Genomic DNA, 18,012 nt, shown 5'->3' with positions numbered 1-18,012 from the left:
GCATAGAAAAAAGCAATTAGACCAGTCCTCGAGGGGGTATGCTAATGCTAATCGCACAATAACTACAGCAGGGATTAATCGAATAATCGTTTACTTAATTAGTCGATTAATCGATTATAAATATAATCGTTAGTTGACCGCCACATTCGTTCATTCGCGGCCATCCCTCACACTTCAAACGGATTGGACGTCTAGCACTAATAAACTCAATTCAATTAACAGCAGAAAGATGAAAAGTTTGCTTATTACTTGTATAGTAAAATATTGTTGAATGATTTCCTGACCCATGTATCGGTCATTGTTATATTGCCATATTGTGTGATAGTTATCGTGAGCATTGTATCACAAATCGTATCGTATCGTGAGCTACCCAAAGGTTCCCACTCCTAATACACAAGTTATATGTATGCACAGTATTAGGGCTGCAACTAACGATTATTTTTATAATCGATTGAGTGACCAATTAATCAATTAATCTGATGAATGGCATTTTTTTCAATTACATTCACAATTTAATTTTGTTGTTTTAGGCATGTTGTAAGTAATAATGAAGACAAAATCCAATTTCAAAGCACACTCTCTTGTATAACAGTTTACAGTTTGAATGAGTTTGTGTTGAGAGTCTCAGCTGTTATATGAATGGTTTTATGTAAATGTTTTCTTTATAAAAAGAAATTTAATTTCAACTTCGCTATCGAACAAATAACTGAAGTGCCAATATACTTCTCAAAAACACAATACAAACGGATGCTTAGGACACTTGAGTAGCATAATCGCTAACTAGGTTAGCGCTCCATGATAAGTTGAAACGTCTCATCAACAAAGAATGCAAACAATGCAAGTGGCTTCATTTACTCACCTCCGACGGAGGCACACTGGATCTAACAACACACAAGACAATCTAACTCTCAACATTTCGGAATATTAATGATTCAGTAACCCAACCTGAACGTAGCAGTGAACTCTCTCGCTCTTGCTCTAAACACTAGCACGTACCCACGCCGCCTCACACTACACATCAGGAAGGACCCAAACAGGACTGCTCATAGCTGAAGGCAAAAATCGATGATCAAATTCGTTGGCAACTAATTCATTAATCGATTTAATCGATTAGTTGTTGCAGCCTAAATAAGATTAGATAGTAAAATGTCTGAAAACTGGCAAAAATGTAAATTGTTGTTTTGCAAAGCAAAAGCTGTTTTTTTCCATGTACTTCTTTGACTGAACAAAAATATAATGAAGAAATAGGATAATATCTACAACTGAGAAGTTATATACATGTTATAATTTCAGGAATTTAGACGAGTTTAACGTGAAGAAGGTCCTAAACGATTAATTGGTTATCAAAATTGTTGTCGATTAATTTGCTAATCCATTAGTTGTCGATTAATCGATTAATTGTTGCACCTCTTAACAGTATGCACTCCAAAGACCATTTCAGTTGTATGTTGTTGTTTTTTTAACTTACAAGGTGTGTCCTCTGATAGGCAAGCTGATAGTGCGTGATGCTCGTTCTTTGTGGAAGGGGTCTCGCATGGAGAGACTGAGGCTAAGGCCCAGGCTGGCCTTGGCTGTGGTCAGACAGTCCTCCTGGATGTCGGTCAGCGAGGCCAGAGACTTGGTAATTTGCTGCTGCTTGCAGCCCGACGGATGCTCCAGGGCGGGACCCAGATACTCGGCCGACACCGCCTTCATCTGAGCCGACAGACGAGGTTCCACCTACGTACCAATTGAGTGGCAAGGAAACAGAAGGAAAGGAAAAATATAAGAGACAGAAGTAGAATTGACACAAAATTAATTCCATCAAAAACACTAGAAAATATCATTCATTCTAGCCTGGAATGCAGAATTAACTGTGTGGTCGAACAGAACTTAAAATAATACATATGCATAAAATAAAAATTATAGAAGAGGCTGTTAATAGAGGAGCAAACCAGAACTGTGTCAAATGATAAATTATTTAAAGCCCAATCTCAAAGATGTAAGTAAACTTCTATTAGTGCGCTTATACTGCCACCTTGTGGTTCATAAAAAGGCACATGCTCAAATAAATTAATTCACACCCAGTATAAAAGAGGTAAAGGAAAGAATGAATGCCTTTACCATCTGTTACCCCAGATTACATTATATTACATTAAAAATTGAGCAAATAGGTAATTGTAAAGTAAATAAATCACCAAACTAGTGACTCATTTGCATATTAAAAGATAAAAAATGTAATTTTCTAAATAAGCATTTAGCCTATAAATATGCAATAAGTTAAGAATTTTTGCTTTCACGAATAAAGTTTTTTTTTTCAAGAGTGAGAGAGCCCCTCCCCTACCCACGAGTCTCAGACAAGAGACCGATGGGAAGCGTAGCCCCTATCGCTAACGAAAAGAGACGAATTAACACTTTTTCTCGTAAACGGCGATCCTCAGCCTTACTAGAAGAGTGGTGTGACCCTCTGGAAGGCTCAAAACGTTAACCAGACAAGTTTTGGTAAGTTTTCTTTTGTAAAAATGCTTATTTTGAGAAGTTAGTTTTAGCGGAGCTACTATGCAATGGGCACGTTGAGCTGCCACTGTTAATACTATGAAATGGGGAATTAAATCGGATGTAAGTGTCATTGTTAGTATTTTATTTTAATGGAAAAATGTGATGATGTATTTTATTTTGTGACTTAAATTAATTTTAAATGGAAAATCTGCCGTTTTGTGAACAAACGGGCGACTAACGGCTATGCTCGAGCCGCCATTTTAGGCCTTGAAAAGAGGCCTTCCTAACAGCTATATATACCCTACCCACCGACGTCACAAAACCACGTGCTCGCTGTATGGTTCCGCCCACTTGTCCGTCATTTTGTCTCTGTATTAGCATTGGTTTCAATTGATCGAGGAATTTAAAATGCATTTCATGGAAGACCCGGTGCTTTCTGATGCCGTAAACTCACTGGATGTGTTGCATAAAAGGCGTTATGTGGAAAAGCTTTGTTCTATACAGTCGCCAGATCCATATTTGATGCCCAAATCGATGTTTTTCGACCCACTGTCTTCGCCCTGTCTGCCTGACATCTGCTACGCAGATATTTACAATTATCTTGTCCACACTAAATCAGCCTATTCTCACGAAAGTTTGAAAAACTTTAAGAGCTTGGAGGCTTATAAATGCTACGTTGCTGGTTGGGTGAAACACGTCCTCGTACACGAAAATTCGGCAGGAATCTTGTGCTCGGAAGGTGAGTTACGAAATTTTCAATTCAAAATCTTTTGTTCTTGCTAACATCCACTGTCAAGTCTAATGTATTTCATGTCATTTGTCAATGGAGCTAGGGCTTTTAATGTTTATATGGTTTAGCGATAGCACTCTCACTACATACATACGTGTATGTTGTCGGCGATTAGCCTAGCAATGATCTTAATTGTGGTTGTCAGCCCAAAACCCTCTAAATATATATTAAATGCATCTTACCAGATATAAAATGAGTACTACATAATCTGTGGCAATCGTTTGGAGCCCAGTTTTCTCGTCGAATTGCAGCAGCCCATCTCGCTCTCTCCTCTCCGTGTCTCTCGGAATCCGGTAGAACTTCAAGTCTCTCCGTCTATCTTCTCTGTTATTGCAACCGACCGCCACACACGCCTTCACCATTTTTATTATTAATGTTAACGAGCAGTAAAACACGCCGTAAATAGACCCTACCCACGTGACGTCACAACTCCGCTCTCCTGACTGGTGCCGCCCACTTGTCCGTCAACACATCGTGTTGACCTGTTACGGCTACGTACATTCCTCCTATTGTCTATATAGGCTGCACACAGACTACTTTTCATTGTGTCAAAGTGTCATTTTGTCAGTTTTGTCCCATGAAAAGATATAAATATCTTTAGAAATGCGAGGGGTGGACTCACTTTTGTGATACACTGTATAAGACGTGTTTTCTTTTTTGTTTGTTTGTTTTGATTTTTCCCCAAAGTATAATTTTTTAAAAAGTATTATGTATATTTTTATCAATTAAGCACTGGATCTGTAACAATGATGATATATATGAGATATATATATATGAAAGAAAATTATTTCAACATACATATAGGCCTGTCGCAATAACAAATTTTAGTACGCGATAGTCTAATAAATTATTGCCGATATACGATATTATTGTAAATAATAACATAATAATGTAAATTTTAAAAAACAATTCAACCACTAATGTAGTGACAATACACCCTAGTGATCAGCCTATTTAAATGCAACAAATTGTTACTCTAAAAACAAAACTATATTAAAAATAGTAATATTAAAAGTAAACACACACACAATTCATAACTTGCCATTTGAAGGCTAGCTTCGTATATGTAGAATATGATTTAAGCGTAAAACCCAACGCCAAAATGACTGAAATCTTGTCCTGCAAAGTGTTCGTTAGCAAATTTGAAGCCAAATTATTCATTGTCAAATAAATTTGACATTTTAAAGCTATCCTAGTGTTGAATCAGAAGTATGTGAGAGTAATTCTAGACAACTTTATGACGTGTTTCTATTTTGAAATGTTCACTGGAGGTAAGTTTGCTAAGCCGCTACAGTAGTAGCAGTAAAAAAAATGCACTTGTCTTCTTTTTTGGTCATGCATGGTGTCAGTTCTCGATTTTTTTTATTTTTCGCTTCGTTTGCAAATGCTGTAAACCAGCGAGTTTTCATGTTTGAAGTGTCACCTTTTAACTGCAAGTTTGTGTTTTGGATAGGGCTGTCAAAATTATCGCGTTAACGGGTGGTAATTAATTTTTTAAATTAATCACGTTAAAATATTTGACGCAATTAACGCACATGCCCCGCTCAAACAGATTAAAATGACAGCACAGTCATGTCCACTTGTTACTTGTGTTTTTTGTCTCCCTCTGCTGGCAATTTGGTGCGACTGATTTTGTAATTATTGACATCAACAATGGCGAGCTACTAGTTTATTTATTGATTGAAAATTTTACAAATTTTATTCAAGCGTAAACATTAAGAGGGGTTTCAATATAAAATTTCTATAACTTGTACTAACATTTATCTTTTAAGAACTACAAGTTTTCTATCCATGGATCGCTTTAACAGAATGTTAATGTTAATGCCACCTTGTTGATTTATTGTTATAATAAGCAATTACAGTACTTATGTACAGTAAGTTGAATGTATATATCGGTTTTGTGTCTTTCCATTCCAACAATAATTTACAGAAAAATATGGCATAGTTTATAGATGGTTTGAATTGCGATTAATTACGATTAATTAATTTTTAAGCTGTGATTAACTCGATTAAAAATTTTAATCGTTTGACAGCCCTAGTTTTGGAGAAGACTGCCAAAGTTTCATAGGAGGCTATCGTTGTGCGTACATTGTCTTTTTCCATTAGCCTCAATGTAGCAATGTTTTACAATGTTTTGCTATGTTTAATATAGATGTGTTTTCTTATTTTATATCTGAACTTTAGTTCTACGGTGCGTTGATGATCAAAAAACATCTGTTAAAGGAACTGGAGTCTCAGATGCAATCAGCACACATGTGTGCCGAGTGCATGCAGCACACGCAAACACACCATTCGGCTATATATCGCAGCCGAGAAAATTACCGACCTCATTTTTCAGGCATGCGAACTTGCCACCTTTTGGCGAAATTTCGCCGTTTTGAAATCAAAATGGGTCATTCTTCTGAATCACGTAGATCCGAGGAGAAAAAAATTGGGGGGGGGGGGGGGGTCTGTCAACGAGCAAGTGAAACCGTTAACTTCAAAACCGTAGTCCATGCTCAAAACTACACGGTAGTCCAGGGGTCCCCATCTGCCGGAACGCGGACCGAGCAAAGATGACTGGAAAACGGACGTCTTTGGAGATATTTTTACGGCGAAAAGGGCACCTGACGAGCCTAAAACCTCAAAGACCCACGAACGGCGAAGGAGTGGACTCGTGACCCGTTTGTGAATAAACCGAGTGATTCGAGCATGTCTGTGCAACAGGAGGATCAACTTATCGCAAATGACGGGGACCTTATTAAACGTACATTTGAGACAACAACTCTACCGAGGTTCTGGATTAAAGTCATTCCAGAATATCCTGACATCGCTACGGGAGCATTGAAAACCTTGCTGCAATTTCCAACATCGTATCTTTGTGAAGCGGACTTCTTAATTAATGCTTAACGACAAGGCGAAGTCGTTATTTTGTGAGAGCGGTGTGCAGTTTTTGTGTGCAGCTAACATGGCAGGATGTATCTGTGGAGAACTTTTCTACAAGTCCTACCATGATCAAACCTAAGTTAATATTCCTTTCTTTCAAGAAAGTTTGTGTAGTGTTTACTTTGGAATCGCTGCATTTGCTCATTTTGCGGCTATGTTTAACGTTACGCGCATGCGCAGAACCACATCGTTGCAATTTTTGATGGGTTGCAAAATTTGTCACAACACTGGTCCCTGAAAAAAAGACCCAAATAACACCGATCCATGGTGCAAAAAAGGTTGGGGACCCCTGCTCTAGTCCGATGATCTAGACCTATCACCGCCACTCTCTTCTCGTGACAACAAATGACTGACAATAGTGAGAGACGGGAGTACAGCTGTACTCTGCTTAATGCAAATGGGACATACTGTATATTTTATAATTTAGATTTTGTATAATTTGCTACTTAACCCTTGAGAGTCGAAGGACGCGCCGGCGCGTCCTCAGCGCACGTCGTCTTTGAAGCACCCTCGCGTTTTAATTACGTCACCCACATGCCGTTGGTTGGTCTCGTTTTAAAGTGCGGAAGTTGCGGTTTACTCTCGTTGTTATTTGAAGTCAATCAACCAACTAAAACGTGAGATATTGTCATTTAAGTTTTATAGTTTTATTGTCCTCTCAAAAAAACATTAAAACGCTGCATGGATCATTTGTTTATGTCTATATTTCCATCATTTCTTGTCCTTTTTCAAAACGGAAGCTCCATGAAAAAAACACAAATCAAACGAACCCTTTCGAAGTCACAGTGGAAGCACAAAATGCGTTTTTTTTTTTTTTATAAATATAACTGCCGCGCGAGGTTCCACCGAACGAGAGGGAGGAGTGAATCTGAAGCAGCGAGGGGGCGAGCGACGACTTTGTGTGACTTTGAGGATGAACGGAAAACTAAATTTAGCGCAAGCAATTGTGCTTTTTGATCAACTTGAGGAAGAGGGTGGTCCAAATTCGTCATCATCGTCTTCTTCGGAAGAGTCCTCGAGTGAAGATAGTGACGGATTTGAACACGTGGGTGACGCCATCGACGAGCAGAGGTAAGCCAACTCACTTTTTTTTTTTTTTTTTTTTTTTTATGCTGTAAAAGTTTCTTTTGATATTGCAAGACAAAGTTAATTTTGATGCAATATAAGTGCGTGTTTGTGTATGTAATAATAAGATGTGCATATCAGATCAAAGTATAATTTGTGGTCTTCTTTCAATATGAAGATTAGGGATGTAGCACATATTCAGCTACGGTATTCTTTCTATTGTCATACATATAGATTTCCATTATTATTTATTGCTGTATATATTTTTATTTTATACTTTATTATTTTCATAAATACTGACTTTTGTTTCATGTACATTTATAGTGACAATGAAAGTAAAGTGAAATGAAAATGGAAGGGTGGAAAGAGGACCGACACCCCATGGAAGTGTGGGCTGTGATGTAGCCCTGTGTCTAATTCCAGGACGAAACTGCTTTTCGGAGTGGCATGCCTGAAAAAAATTTAACTTGTTTATTGTAAATATTTTTGAAAATACTTTTTTCCCCAATGTTATATATATATATTTTTTTCCCACAATCAGTCTTCTCAATTTGTGTATATAAATGTGTGTTCAAGAAGCTTGATTGTGTGTACATAGTTTTCATCAGGCGATGGGCCGCAATACCTAAACTCATAAAGAGATGGCCTCTAAACACTTTTTGTGTTAGATGGCATATTTTTTCACTGTTCTTCACTGTTTGGTCTGCTGTATATAACCTGTTTTGACTAGAGCATGTATAAATGCAAAAAACGCCTATGGCTATACCTGTTGTTTATGTTGAATTGTCAAATAAAAGACTATTTATTCTAAATTTTTTTGGTTGAATGTTCATCCTAACATGTTGAATAAATATTACAAAGTTTCAAAACGGTTCGTTACGCATGTTTGGTTGTCAATTGGACATCAATATTAAAAATTTTGACAAAACGATTTTGGAATTTTTGGTCTTTTTGGGCCCAAAATTATGACTTATAATTGGTCAGTGAAGGAAACAACAGTTTGGACATGAAGTTCAAGGTGTCACAAAAAAAGGGACCAAACCAGGCCATCGTAAACAATTCTGTCTTTGAAATATAAAGGCAACTTCAAAGGCATGCAAAATCAGACAAAATAGGCCCAGACCTTAAAGGGTTAATGCGTCTTATATGTTCTGATTTGAGGATGAGAGATTTAGACTTGTATATGTTAAATTAATATGTTCTGTGTTTAATTCGAGATGTCTCTGGTTGCACTATGAAATGCACTTTTTCGCGCATGCCGTGTGTCCATGTTACTTTGTCACCTTTTTCACCCCTATCCAGTTTGCATGCCTGTAGGCATGTGCCAGTTACCGGTTTCACGGTTTACCGTGGTGTGAAAATGTCACGGTTTCAAAACCACTAAAATTTTCCGTCAGACCATAGTACGGTATTCGCTATTTTTCATGTGTCAAAAATGCAGCCAGAAGTGGCTTGGCGCAACAGCGCTCAGCCCCTTCCGTTTGTTGCTGAGTGTGAAAGTGACGCTATCGGCTTGACAGCCAGTGAACCCAAAAACAAATCATCCAAACATAAGGCGTACTTTTCTTCAATTTATTGAGCTCTCAGATCATGGTAAGTGGAATATACAAAATTAATACATTTATAACGTTGTACAATTGTATTTTTCCATGTGTGAGTAGCATCAACAACTTAGCACCATGAAAAGTTCGCCAAAAACAAAACACACATTTTCCTTTCAAATTCAATATACAAACTAACTCAAAGCTTACAAAGACGAATGTTAGCCTAGGCTTAGCTGGGGGAGCAACTTCGTCGAGTGTTACAGCCGTAGAGTGAGAAAACCAGCTTGATTCGCTTGAATGAAGAGGAAAAGGGGATAGCATCAAAGATAGCTAATTACGAAAGATGCTCTTGCCCTAAGCACAAATCCACGTTCGCTGGATCAAGGAGAGGTCTCACGCCCAATGTTTTTTTTTTTTTTTTTTAGATGAAACCTTTCCACAACAATATTTACACTTTAAACTAACTTATACATTTTTAACTTATGAACTTATGAATTCTTTGTTTTTCAACACATAGGTGTGACATGTAGACTAGAGCTGGCACAGTGGCTGAAAATGGCAAAACTTCACTTGAGCTTTTCCACCCTCAAAAAAAAGTAATGCAGTAAAATTTTTAAAAAGTTTTATTCAGAAGTGTTTTTACTTTTTTATGGAAATTATTTTGTTCTTGCTCTAATCTTGAGCTACTTGAGCTGTGGCTGTGGGTATAGTCTATAAGTTTAATTTTATTTAAAATATTTGTTTTTTTATTGATAATTTATTTTAACAATATATTCATGTTCCAGTTTGCAACGTTGCAATGTTCTGAAAAAATGTTTTTTAAGTCCTATTCAATGGAAAAAAAAATATTTTTAACCCATACATCTCAAAATAACACATTTTGGAGCTATAATTGCAATACCGTGATACCGTGAAACCGCGGTATTTTTGCCCACGGTTATCGTACCATCAAAATCTCATACCGGCACATGCCTGTATAAATAACGATTTCTGGAGTTAATCCCACATACTTCAGAATTCAGATTCTACACTAAGAATACTTTTAAAATGACACCCTTTATGAAAAATCTGATTGGCAATGAATAATTATTAAAATACTATAATATATAGTACTATACTATAATAATTAGAGCTGGGAATCTTTGGGCACCTAACGATTCGATTACGATTACGATTCAGAGGCTCCGATTCGATTATAAAACGATTATTGATGCACCCCCCCCTCCCTTTTTTTTTTTTTTAATAAAATTGTTCAAAAATACTTTCAGGCTAAACCAAACTACTATTTCAGTATCAAGTTAACATATAGCAGTAAACAAATATACAAAAATAACAGTAAATAAAAAACTCCAGTCCCCATTCTGTATCAGCAGCTTTAAACTACATTCAATTAATTTAATGTTGTGAATCAACCGTTAAAGTTGTTAAAATTGCTCCCGTTATTCCATAATTTCCCTTTTGTCTACTTTCGACATGTGAAAGTTTTAAAACTATTTTAAAGATAGATTCAAGTCAATATTTTACCGATTTAGGAGTATTTTAGATAAAAAGTTAATTAGGTTTGCTTGGAAGGTTCGCTACAACAGCCTTGCAGGGAGGTGTACTGCTTTAAGATGGCGGCCGTTTACTAACGCTCGCATCTAGCTTTTTGTAGGTGAGCTGCTAACGCTACCGAATCCATAATGCATCTAGTCCTATATAAATGATATCTACCATAACATTATGCTACTTTGTAGCAGCTTTTCAGCAGCAGTCAGGCATGTTGTTGTGTTTTTTTTATCTCGTGGCATGAGTTGAGCTAGAGCCGTGAGTTGAGCATTGGCATTACCCGAGGGGCCGGGTAATGAGAAGCATGATGTTTAGCTACTCTCGCGCCGTTCCTCATTGACCGCGCGGCGCGCTGAGTGTGTTGTACTTCCACTTTACTTGGCATATTTCAACAATCGGAATTTGGATGTTTGTGAATCGTTCTCGAATCTTCCACGGCCGAATCGCGAATAATCTAAGAATCGGAAATTTTGCACACCTCTAATAATAATGCTAGGTGTTTTTTTAAGAATTGTTTTGAATCATGCTGGAAAGGCGAAGTCAGTGTTCTGAATCTGTTTACATTCCATTCTTTAGCACTAGTTAGTTCTATCAGCATTTGAACTCATTGTTTATTTGTGATTTATTATTGTTATTTATGTTATTTGTACTTTAATAAATAATTTTGGGGTTACAAAATGTTTTTGCTAATTGATAAGCGTCAAGAAAAATTTAATTGCTAAATTGGTAAAAAAATATATATATATATTTTTTTTTTAATTATTAGATTAGTCGACTAATCGTCAAAATAGTCGGCTGACTAATCGGGAGAAAATTAGTCGTTTGGGACAGCCCTAGACCTCATTTTTACGTACCGTGCTATTAATTGACTTATTGCTTAATGCGACAGGCTTACATGCATATATTTTAACATCTCAACATCAAATACAGTTTTTTGTTTGTTTTTAATTGAAAAAAATCCACGATGGGCTGATGGCGCAAAGTTGCAAGGGATCACTGTAATATGGAAATACAGCACTGCAGTTTGAAATAGCAGCAACAAAAGAATCTATTTGTGCGATTATACTGCCATCTTGTGGTTCATAAGAAGAAACATGCTCCAATAACATTGGTAGATACAGTCATTAAATATGAAAATTAACAATGTATAAAATATACCTCAAAGATTACAATGTTATCTTGTGATAAATCTTTCAGTAACTAAGACTCGTAAAGTGATTTACATACCTTTATTTTGAAGTCATCTTGGCTGTTGGACTCTTTCATTTGTGAGACACTGGAAGAAGCGAAAATGAGCTCAGTTCAAAAGACTTGGACAATTTAAGTGAGTATAAATCTAGAAGAGGTTAAACCTGTTGTCCGAGGCTTGACTGAACTCGGACGGTTCCTCGTCCGTGCTGGCGTAACCGTTCTCTGACAATGAAAAACCATTTATTGATACTATTGACTCATTTACCGTACGTGACAACACAGCAGTTCCCTCACCCTGCTGTGCATTGTGGATGAGAGCCTGCAGTTCAGGGATGTATTCCGCTTTCTCTCGCAGGGCATCGAGGATCATGTGATTTTGGGATGAACCGATCATATCGGTCTGTCTCAGCTGACCTTCCAGTAGTCTGATCTGTGCTTCCTTCTGCGCCACCTGCAAGCTCTACACCAAACCGTACAAATAAGTGACCGTATCAACAAGGATATTTCACGTAATTAGCTAACAGCGCCTTCATTTTTTCGTGGAGGTTTACTTTTATAACAGCAAACATATGCTCAAAAGTCTTACAGGGTTTCTACAGGTGGCAGCAAATCTCATTTAATTCTTTTTAATGCCACTTTAAACTAATTTAAAGTGCCCGTGACAGCATTAAAAAATCTTAAATAGCATTATTATGTGAATTAGAATCATATTTTGAGAGGATTCGACTATATGCAACAATTTGGCAAAGCACAGATGACAAGGAATTAGTCTTTTAATCTGCCGTTTAGCCCTTGCCTGTCATTATTGTGCTCTAGCGTCCCTAGCTGGTGGATGACGTCGGTAGGGTCACGATTTCATCTGATTTAGAATTCAGCCCATTGAGGGGGGAAGATTCCGAGCGAGGAAAATACGTTTGTTTCAATCTGTCTACTCCAATATTTTTACAGGATATTCGTTTTCTCGGAAGTTTTTTTCCCTAATTGCTGAATAAATGACAAATGTCATGACAAATAACAGTCGTGTGCTAAACGGAATATGAAATATTAAAAATGCATTTATTCAGTACGACATGGCAGAATTACTCCATAATGGTCAAAACTGTCGACTTCTTGCACCTCCCAAACTACTAGTGGCGGAAAACACTCAGGTGACTTGAAGTTCCGCTCTGAGACCCCCAATTTAGCCAACTTTCAAAATTGTCCGATATGCATGTGTGATACATCATTGGAAAGCTTAAAATCTCAATTTTCCGGGGGAAGAAAAATTTGGAAGGAGGGCATTAAAAAAAAAAGTTTTTTTTAACAGCAAAACCCTATCTGGAGGTGAGAGCACGCGAGAGCAGAATTACAGACGACATGACTTTAACGAGATATTATCGCGTGCTTGCCTTGTTTCGATCCAAAAATTCCATGTAACATGTATCACTGAGTGTCAAGACACAGCTGTGACATCAAGGAGTGGTTGAGATTTTCTTTTTCTATATTTACCCTTTTAAACTTTTTTTTTTTTTTCCATTTTTCTTTGTTTGGATCGATTATTTCACATCTAACATATCGGAGAAAATGCGACAGTAACAAAAAAAATACAATTAAGCGATATTTTTTACAGACGCCATTTTTTTCATTGTGACAATTTTTTTTTTTTTTTAGTTTAAAATATGTGAGTGAAAAAATTTTTAAAGTCGTTTTAAAAAAAAAAAAAAACGAAATATGAGACATCAATTAATGATTTTAAGCTAAAAACGACAGACATTTTGAATAATAAATATAATTACCTTCGTTTTATGCCTAGGGTGAAACAAGCGGTTGCGCGATGTCTGTAAACGGGGGTTTTCAGGGTAAAACGGACAAATTAAAAATAGTTCGGGGGCTTAAAGCGGCATGAATCTGCTATGGCAGCATATATACAAACTGTTCTATTAAACAACAGTTGTTTTGGCTTAAAATACAGCAGTTTCTTTTAAAGAGGAGTGCAAGAGCAGAAACTGCTTTTTCAGCCTTGTCTGTGTTTTCAGCCTAGTATATTGTATGCCACCAGAGTTAATCCGGCTTTTGTCATTTCCCTCCCCAGGCTTCGGAGAGCGTAAACGAACCAGGAAGCGTGACAGCTAGCCGACATGCTAACCCAAACCGAGCTGCATTTCCAAGTCTTATTCTTGCCTTTTGAAGCGAAAAATCATACAAAACTACCCGGGTTCATGTCACACGGCGGCGAGGTTGTCGATTGTCTTCGCCGCTCGCCCCCCACCCCCACCCCGGCGGCGAGCAAGTTACAGCTCGTCGTTCCCCTGCTGTGGGCTGGAGAGCTCCTTTGCCAGGGAAGCAGCTGGAGAATGACCGCCAGACAAATCGGCTGACGTCGGAGGAGTGCGTAGCTGCCCGAGCCCAGCCCGAGGATAGCGGTCTATTGCCGGGCACACGAAGAGGGCAGAGGAGGCTGGAAGTCTGGACAATAGGGAGAGCCGCACGAGCATAAGCCGAGTATAGCGCTTTCCCGGCGGGCACGGAAGAGGAGCGAGGATGGTGTGCGACAAGCCGCCGGTCAAGTGGCATTCTCATTGGCACACATCCATGCGGTCCATTTCATTCAGGAGCATAAAATACCGCGTGAAATATGGAATAAACATGCTTTTTGCTGTCATAGGCACTTTAATGGTCATGCCTAACTGCAGATTCGCATACATAAATTGTAAGTGAAGTTATCCAATAATGACTTGTTAACTGAAAACCTTCCGTTGAAGTTAAGTTCAACAGTGGCAACAGTGGATATGATATATCTAAAAAACATATGCTCATTTTTTCATTTCAATGAATTGCATTTTATTGTTAAAATCACATTAAACACATGGTTCTCATACTGACGCACCTTGTCAATGGAGGCCTTGAGAAAATGGTCCAGCAGGTGGCGTGCTTCAGCTAGAGAACATGAGCTGATCACCACTGAGGTATCCACTGAATCCAGCTCATCCTGTAATTTATCATAGGAGTCAGAGGAGCATGTTGTGTGTCTTTGTTTTAACAAACAATTAACAAGACTCATAAACTGAGCACTTTCTTATCTTTATGTGTCTGCTTGCGTTCATACCTTTGTCTCTTCTATTTGCACAATGGTGGCCTGGCAGTCCGACAAACTGTCATTTATGTAGTCAATGTTTGCGTTCAGAACCTCGATGTCCTCACTAATCTCCAAAAGAAGACGGTCCTCTGCTTCCGGACCCTCCCCGTCTGCCATTAGTACTGCTCTCTTGTGTGATAACGCCTCCTGCTGGGCTGTTAGTTCCTCTCGTTTCTGAGTCGGAAGGGAAAAAAAAGGGAGGAACATGTTTAATTTTTGTTCCATCAGGACAGAATACAGGGCTTCCTTGATTCAAGATGTTCTGTTCAAACAGCATTAACTTGACTAATATTTGTAATAAGTCAGGGAGTGCTGTAACCTACACTAAGACCATGCCGTTAATGTTAGTGGCGGAACAAATGTCAAAAGGGCCTGGGTGCAATGAGTATAAACGCGGGGAGTGGAGGGCGGAAGCAGAACCTTTAGCAGGGAAGCCCAGACATCCCTCCCCCCAGCCACTTCAACCAGCTCCTCCAGCGAGATCCCATTGCGTTCCCAGGCCAGTCGAGAGACATAGTCACTCCAGAGTGTACTGGGTTGTCCCCAGGGCCTCCCCCCGGTGGGACATGCTCGGAACACCTCTCCATAGAGGTGTAGAGCAGGCATTCGAACCAGATGCCCGAGCTACCTCAACTGGCTATTCTCAACGCGAAGGAGTCGCAGCTTGATGACTAAGCTTCTCACCCTATCTCTAAGGGAGAGCCCGGACACTCTGTGGAGGAAACTCATTTCGCATCCGGGATCTTGTTCTTTCGGTCACGACCCACAGCTAGTGACCATCGCTAAGGTAGGAACATACATCGACTGGTAAATCGGGAGCTTCACCTGTGGCTCACCTCTTTTTCGACCGGTGCAGAGTCCGCATCACTGCAGACGCTGCACCGATCTGTCTGTCGATCTCCCGCTCTCTCCTACCCTCACATGTGAACAAGACAACCAAGATACTTGAACTCCTCCACTTGGGGCAGGATCTCATCTCCGACCCGGCGAGGGCACGCCACACTTTTCTGACTGAGAACCATGGTCTCAGATTTGGAGGTGCTGATCGATCATTCCGACCACTTCACACCCGGCTGCGAACTGCTCCAGTGACAGTTGGAGATCACGGCTCGATGAAGCCAAGAGAACCACATTATCTGCAAAAATCACAGATTCAATATTGAGGCCACAACCGAACCCCCTCGGCGCTATCTGGACAGAATCGGTGACAAAGGGCAACCTTGGCGGAGTCCAACCCTCACTGGGAACAAATCCGACTTACTGCCGGCAATGCGGATCAAACTCTGGCACCCCGTCCCTCATCCCGCATCTCCAGCAAGGGGCCACCGTCATCCACCCGGGACCCAGGGTGTATGCAGTGTATGCATTAAAAAAGGAGAGTCCAGCTGAGGGCAGTGGGACCACCGCATGGAAGTTCTTCCTAGCGGCACATCCCACCGCCCCTAGCTGAAGCCCCCATTTATGTTTATATCTAACCGTGATGAGTCGATCCATGTCAGCTTCTACATTGGCGATGGTCATTCTCTGCATGACGATGTCCATAATACGACGTTCCAGGGTTTGCCACTTTTGACGGGCCGACTTGGAGGTGACGGCTCGGCCGGCTGGTGCTGCGTTGCTGACACCTGCTGGCTTATGCTGAAGCTTCTTCCTGCTGCTGTGAGGAAAGACGAGAGATGTCAACGATTAAGACAGCATGCAGAAGCACATAACTGAGGCCATCTTACCCGATCACCCGTGTTCCATCCATGCTCCCTTCGTTCTCTCCCGAGTAACTATACCCATTGTTTTTGTTGTTCCACTGCCGTACTAAACCGCTCACAGTCTTCCCGCTCTCGGGTTCGGAGCTGCTCGCGGTGGTGCTGGCTGACAACTCCGCGCCGGAGTCGGTCACCGGGGAGGTCTGGTTCCAGCGGGCCACGCGTCCGGCGACACGGTCTGACATGGGTTTGGCCAGCCTGCGCAAGGCTGTCACCTCTTGCGTTTTCCTGCGCAGAACCAACTCCTGCTGTCGCTTCTGAGATTCCAAGGCCCGGATTTGAAACTGATGGGTAGGAACACGGAGGAACATCATGAATAAGTTCAAATCGGGTACTGATGCCCATTCAAATGACGGAAATAAACGTCCATGCCACTGACACCCATCCATATAATTACATTGACAGGAAGTGACCTGTAGTCAACAGATAACTCAGAAATTTCCCCAAATCAACCGATGGTGAACCCATATCAACAGGAACTGACCCAGAAATGCCCTTTAACCAACAGGAAGTGACACCAAAATTTCCACAGATCAATGTGAAGTGACCCGATATAAAGAGGAAATTACCCTGAAATTCACCTAAATCAGAGGGACGTTGACACAATATCAAGTGTAAATGATCCTGAAATGCCCTCCAATCAACAGGAAGTGACCCGATATTATACATTTGCAATTAAGTCGCTAATTGTAGCCTGACCTCCTGTCTTCGCTGCTCCTTCTTGAGCTGGGCAATCTCCCGGTTCCTCTTGGCCTCTACCAGCCTCCTCCTCTGCTGCTCCTCCTTCATCTGCTTCATCACTGCCACCTAGAGAACACCGTCAAGTGAGATGTTCCCCCAAATGTTCTCACTTTAATTCTTCTCTCACCTTGGCTTTCTTCATCTCGTTGACCTCCGCCTGGAGTTTCTTCAGTTCCCGTTCATACCTGCCCTGGTTTTTAATGAGGCGCGCATGTTCCTTCTGTGCGGCTTGGAGCTTCAGAAGGTCCCTGTTCATCTCTTTAAGACGTTTCTCGTACTCCTGCTTTACGCGGTTAGCTTTCTCCTCTGTGTAGTTCTCCATGGACACTGAAGAGCAATGTAGTAATGTTGTATGTAATGTATGACTTTACTGTAAAAGAGCGGACTCACTGAGGTTCTGAAGTACACGGTCCCTCTCCAGCTGAGTGTCTCGGATCTTGTTCTGCAGCAGAATGAGTTTCTCCTCGTACTGGAGCTTCAGCATCAGCAACCTCCGTTGGCTGTTCTCCAGTTCGTCTATTAACTTCTGCTTGATCTCAATCTCACAAGTCAAGTCGGCAAGGTCGGCCTGAAAGTTGGCTGAAAGTTGAAGGCCACATGTCACAGGTTTTAAAGCAGGAGCACACCTTAGAAAATAAGCATAACTACGCCTGCAAGCAGGACTGAACCTTCCCCCTCTTTTTTTTTGTGGACATGGCTGACAGAGATGTTTTTTGTTACTTTTATTTTCGCAAGGTCGCAAAATTATCTAAATTTAAGCCAAGTCGCATGAATGTACAAATTTGGTGAGTTTTCGAGAATGCTAAGGCCTCAAATCTGCTGCCACAAGTCTGTGCTGTATGGTTGATGCAAATG

The 18,012-nt window shown here is 40.1% G+C and overlaps 1 protein-coding gene across 5 annotated transcripts in view; it reads right to left on the bottom strand.

Annotated features, from left to right (window-relative positions):
• Positions 1-18,012, bottom strand: part of kif21b (kinesin family member 21B) — a 159,756-nt gene that overhangs the window by 51,559 nt on the left and 90,185 nt on the right. For all 5 annotated transcript variants that reach the window (XM_057845038.1, XM_057845041.1, XM_057845040.1 and 2 more), the window contains exons 14-24: positions 17,548-17,736; positions 17,285-17,484; positions 17,116-17,223; positions 16,384-16,700; positions 16,133-16,313; positions 14,627-14,830; positions 14,408-14,509; positions 11,836-12,001; positions 11,703-11,763; positions 11,578-11,626; positions 1,469-1,719 (exon numbers count right to left, since the gene is read on the bottom strand). In XM_057845038.1, coding sequence (XP_057701021.1) covers positions 1,469-1,719; positions 11,578-11,626; positions 11,703-11,763; positions 11,836-12,001; positions 14,408-14,509; positions 14,627-14,830; positions 16,133-16,313; positions 16,384-16,700; positions 17,116-17,223; positions 17,285-17,484; positions 17,548-17,736 — 1,828 coding nt within the window. The remainder of the gene's footprint in view (positions 1-1,468; positions 1,720-11,577; positions 11,627-11,702; positions 11,764-11,835; positions 12,002-14,407; positions 14,510-14,626; positions 14,831-16,132; positions 16,314-16,383; positions 16,701-17,115; positions 17,224-17,284; positions 17,485-17,547; positions 17,737-18,012) is intronic.

Source organism: Corythoichthys intestinalis, chromosome 9, assembly GCF_030265065.1.
Source record: "Corythoichthys intestinalis isolate RoL2023-P3 chromosome 9, ASM3026506v1, whole genome shotgun sequence".
Lineage (NCBI taxonomy): Eukaryota > Metazoa > Chordata > Actinopteri > Syngnathiformes > Syngnathidae > Corythoichthys > Corythoichthys intestinalis.
This window is presented reverse-complemented; position numbering and strand designations above follow the sequence as displayed.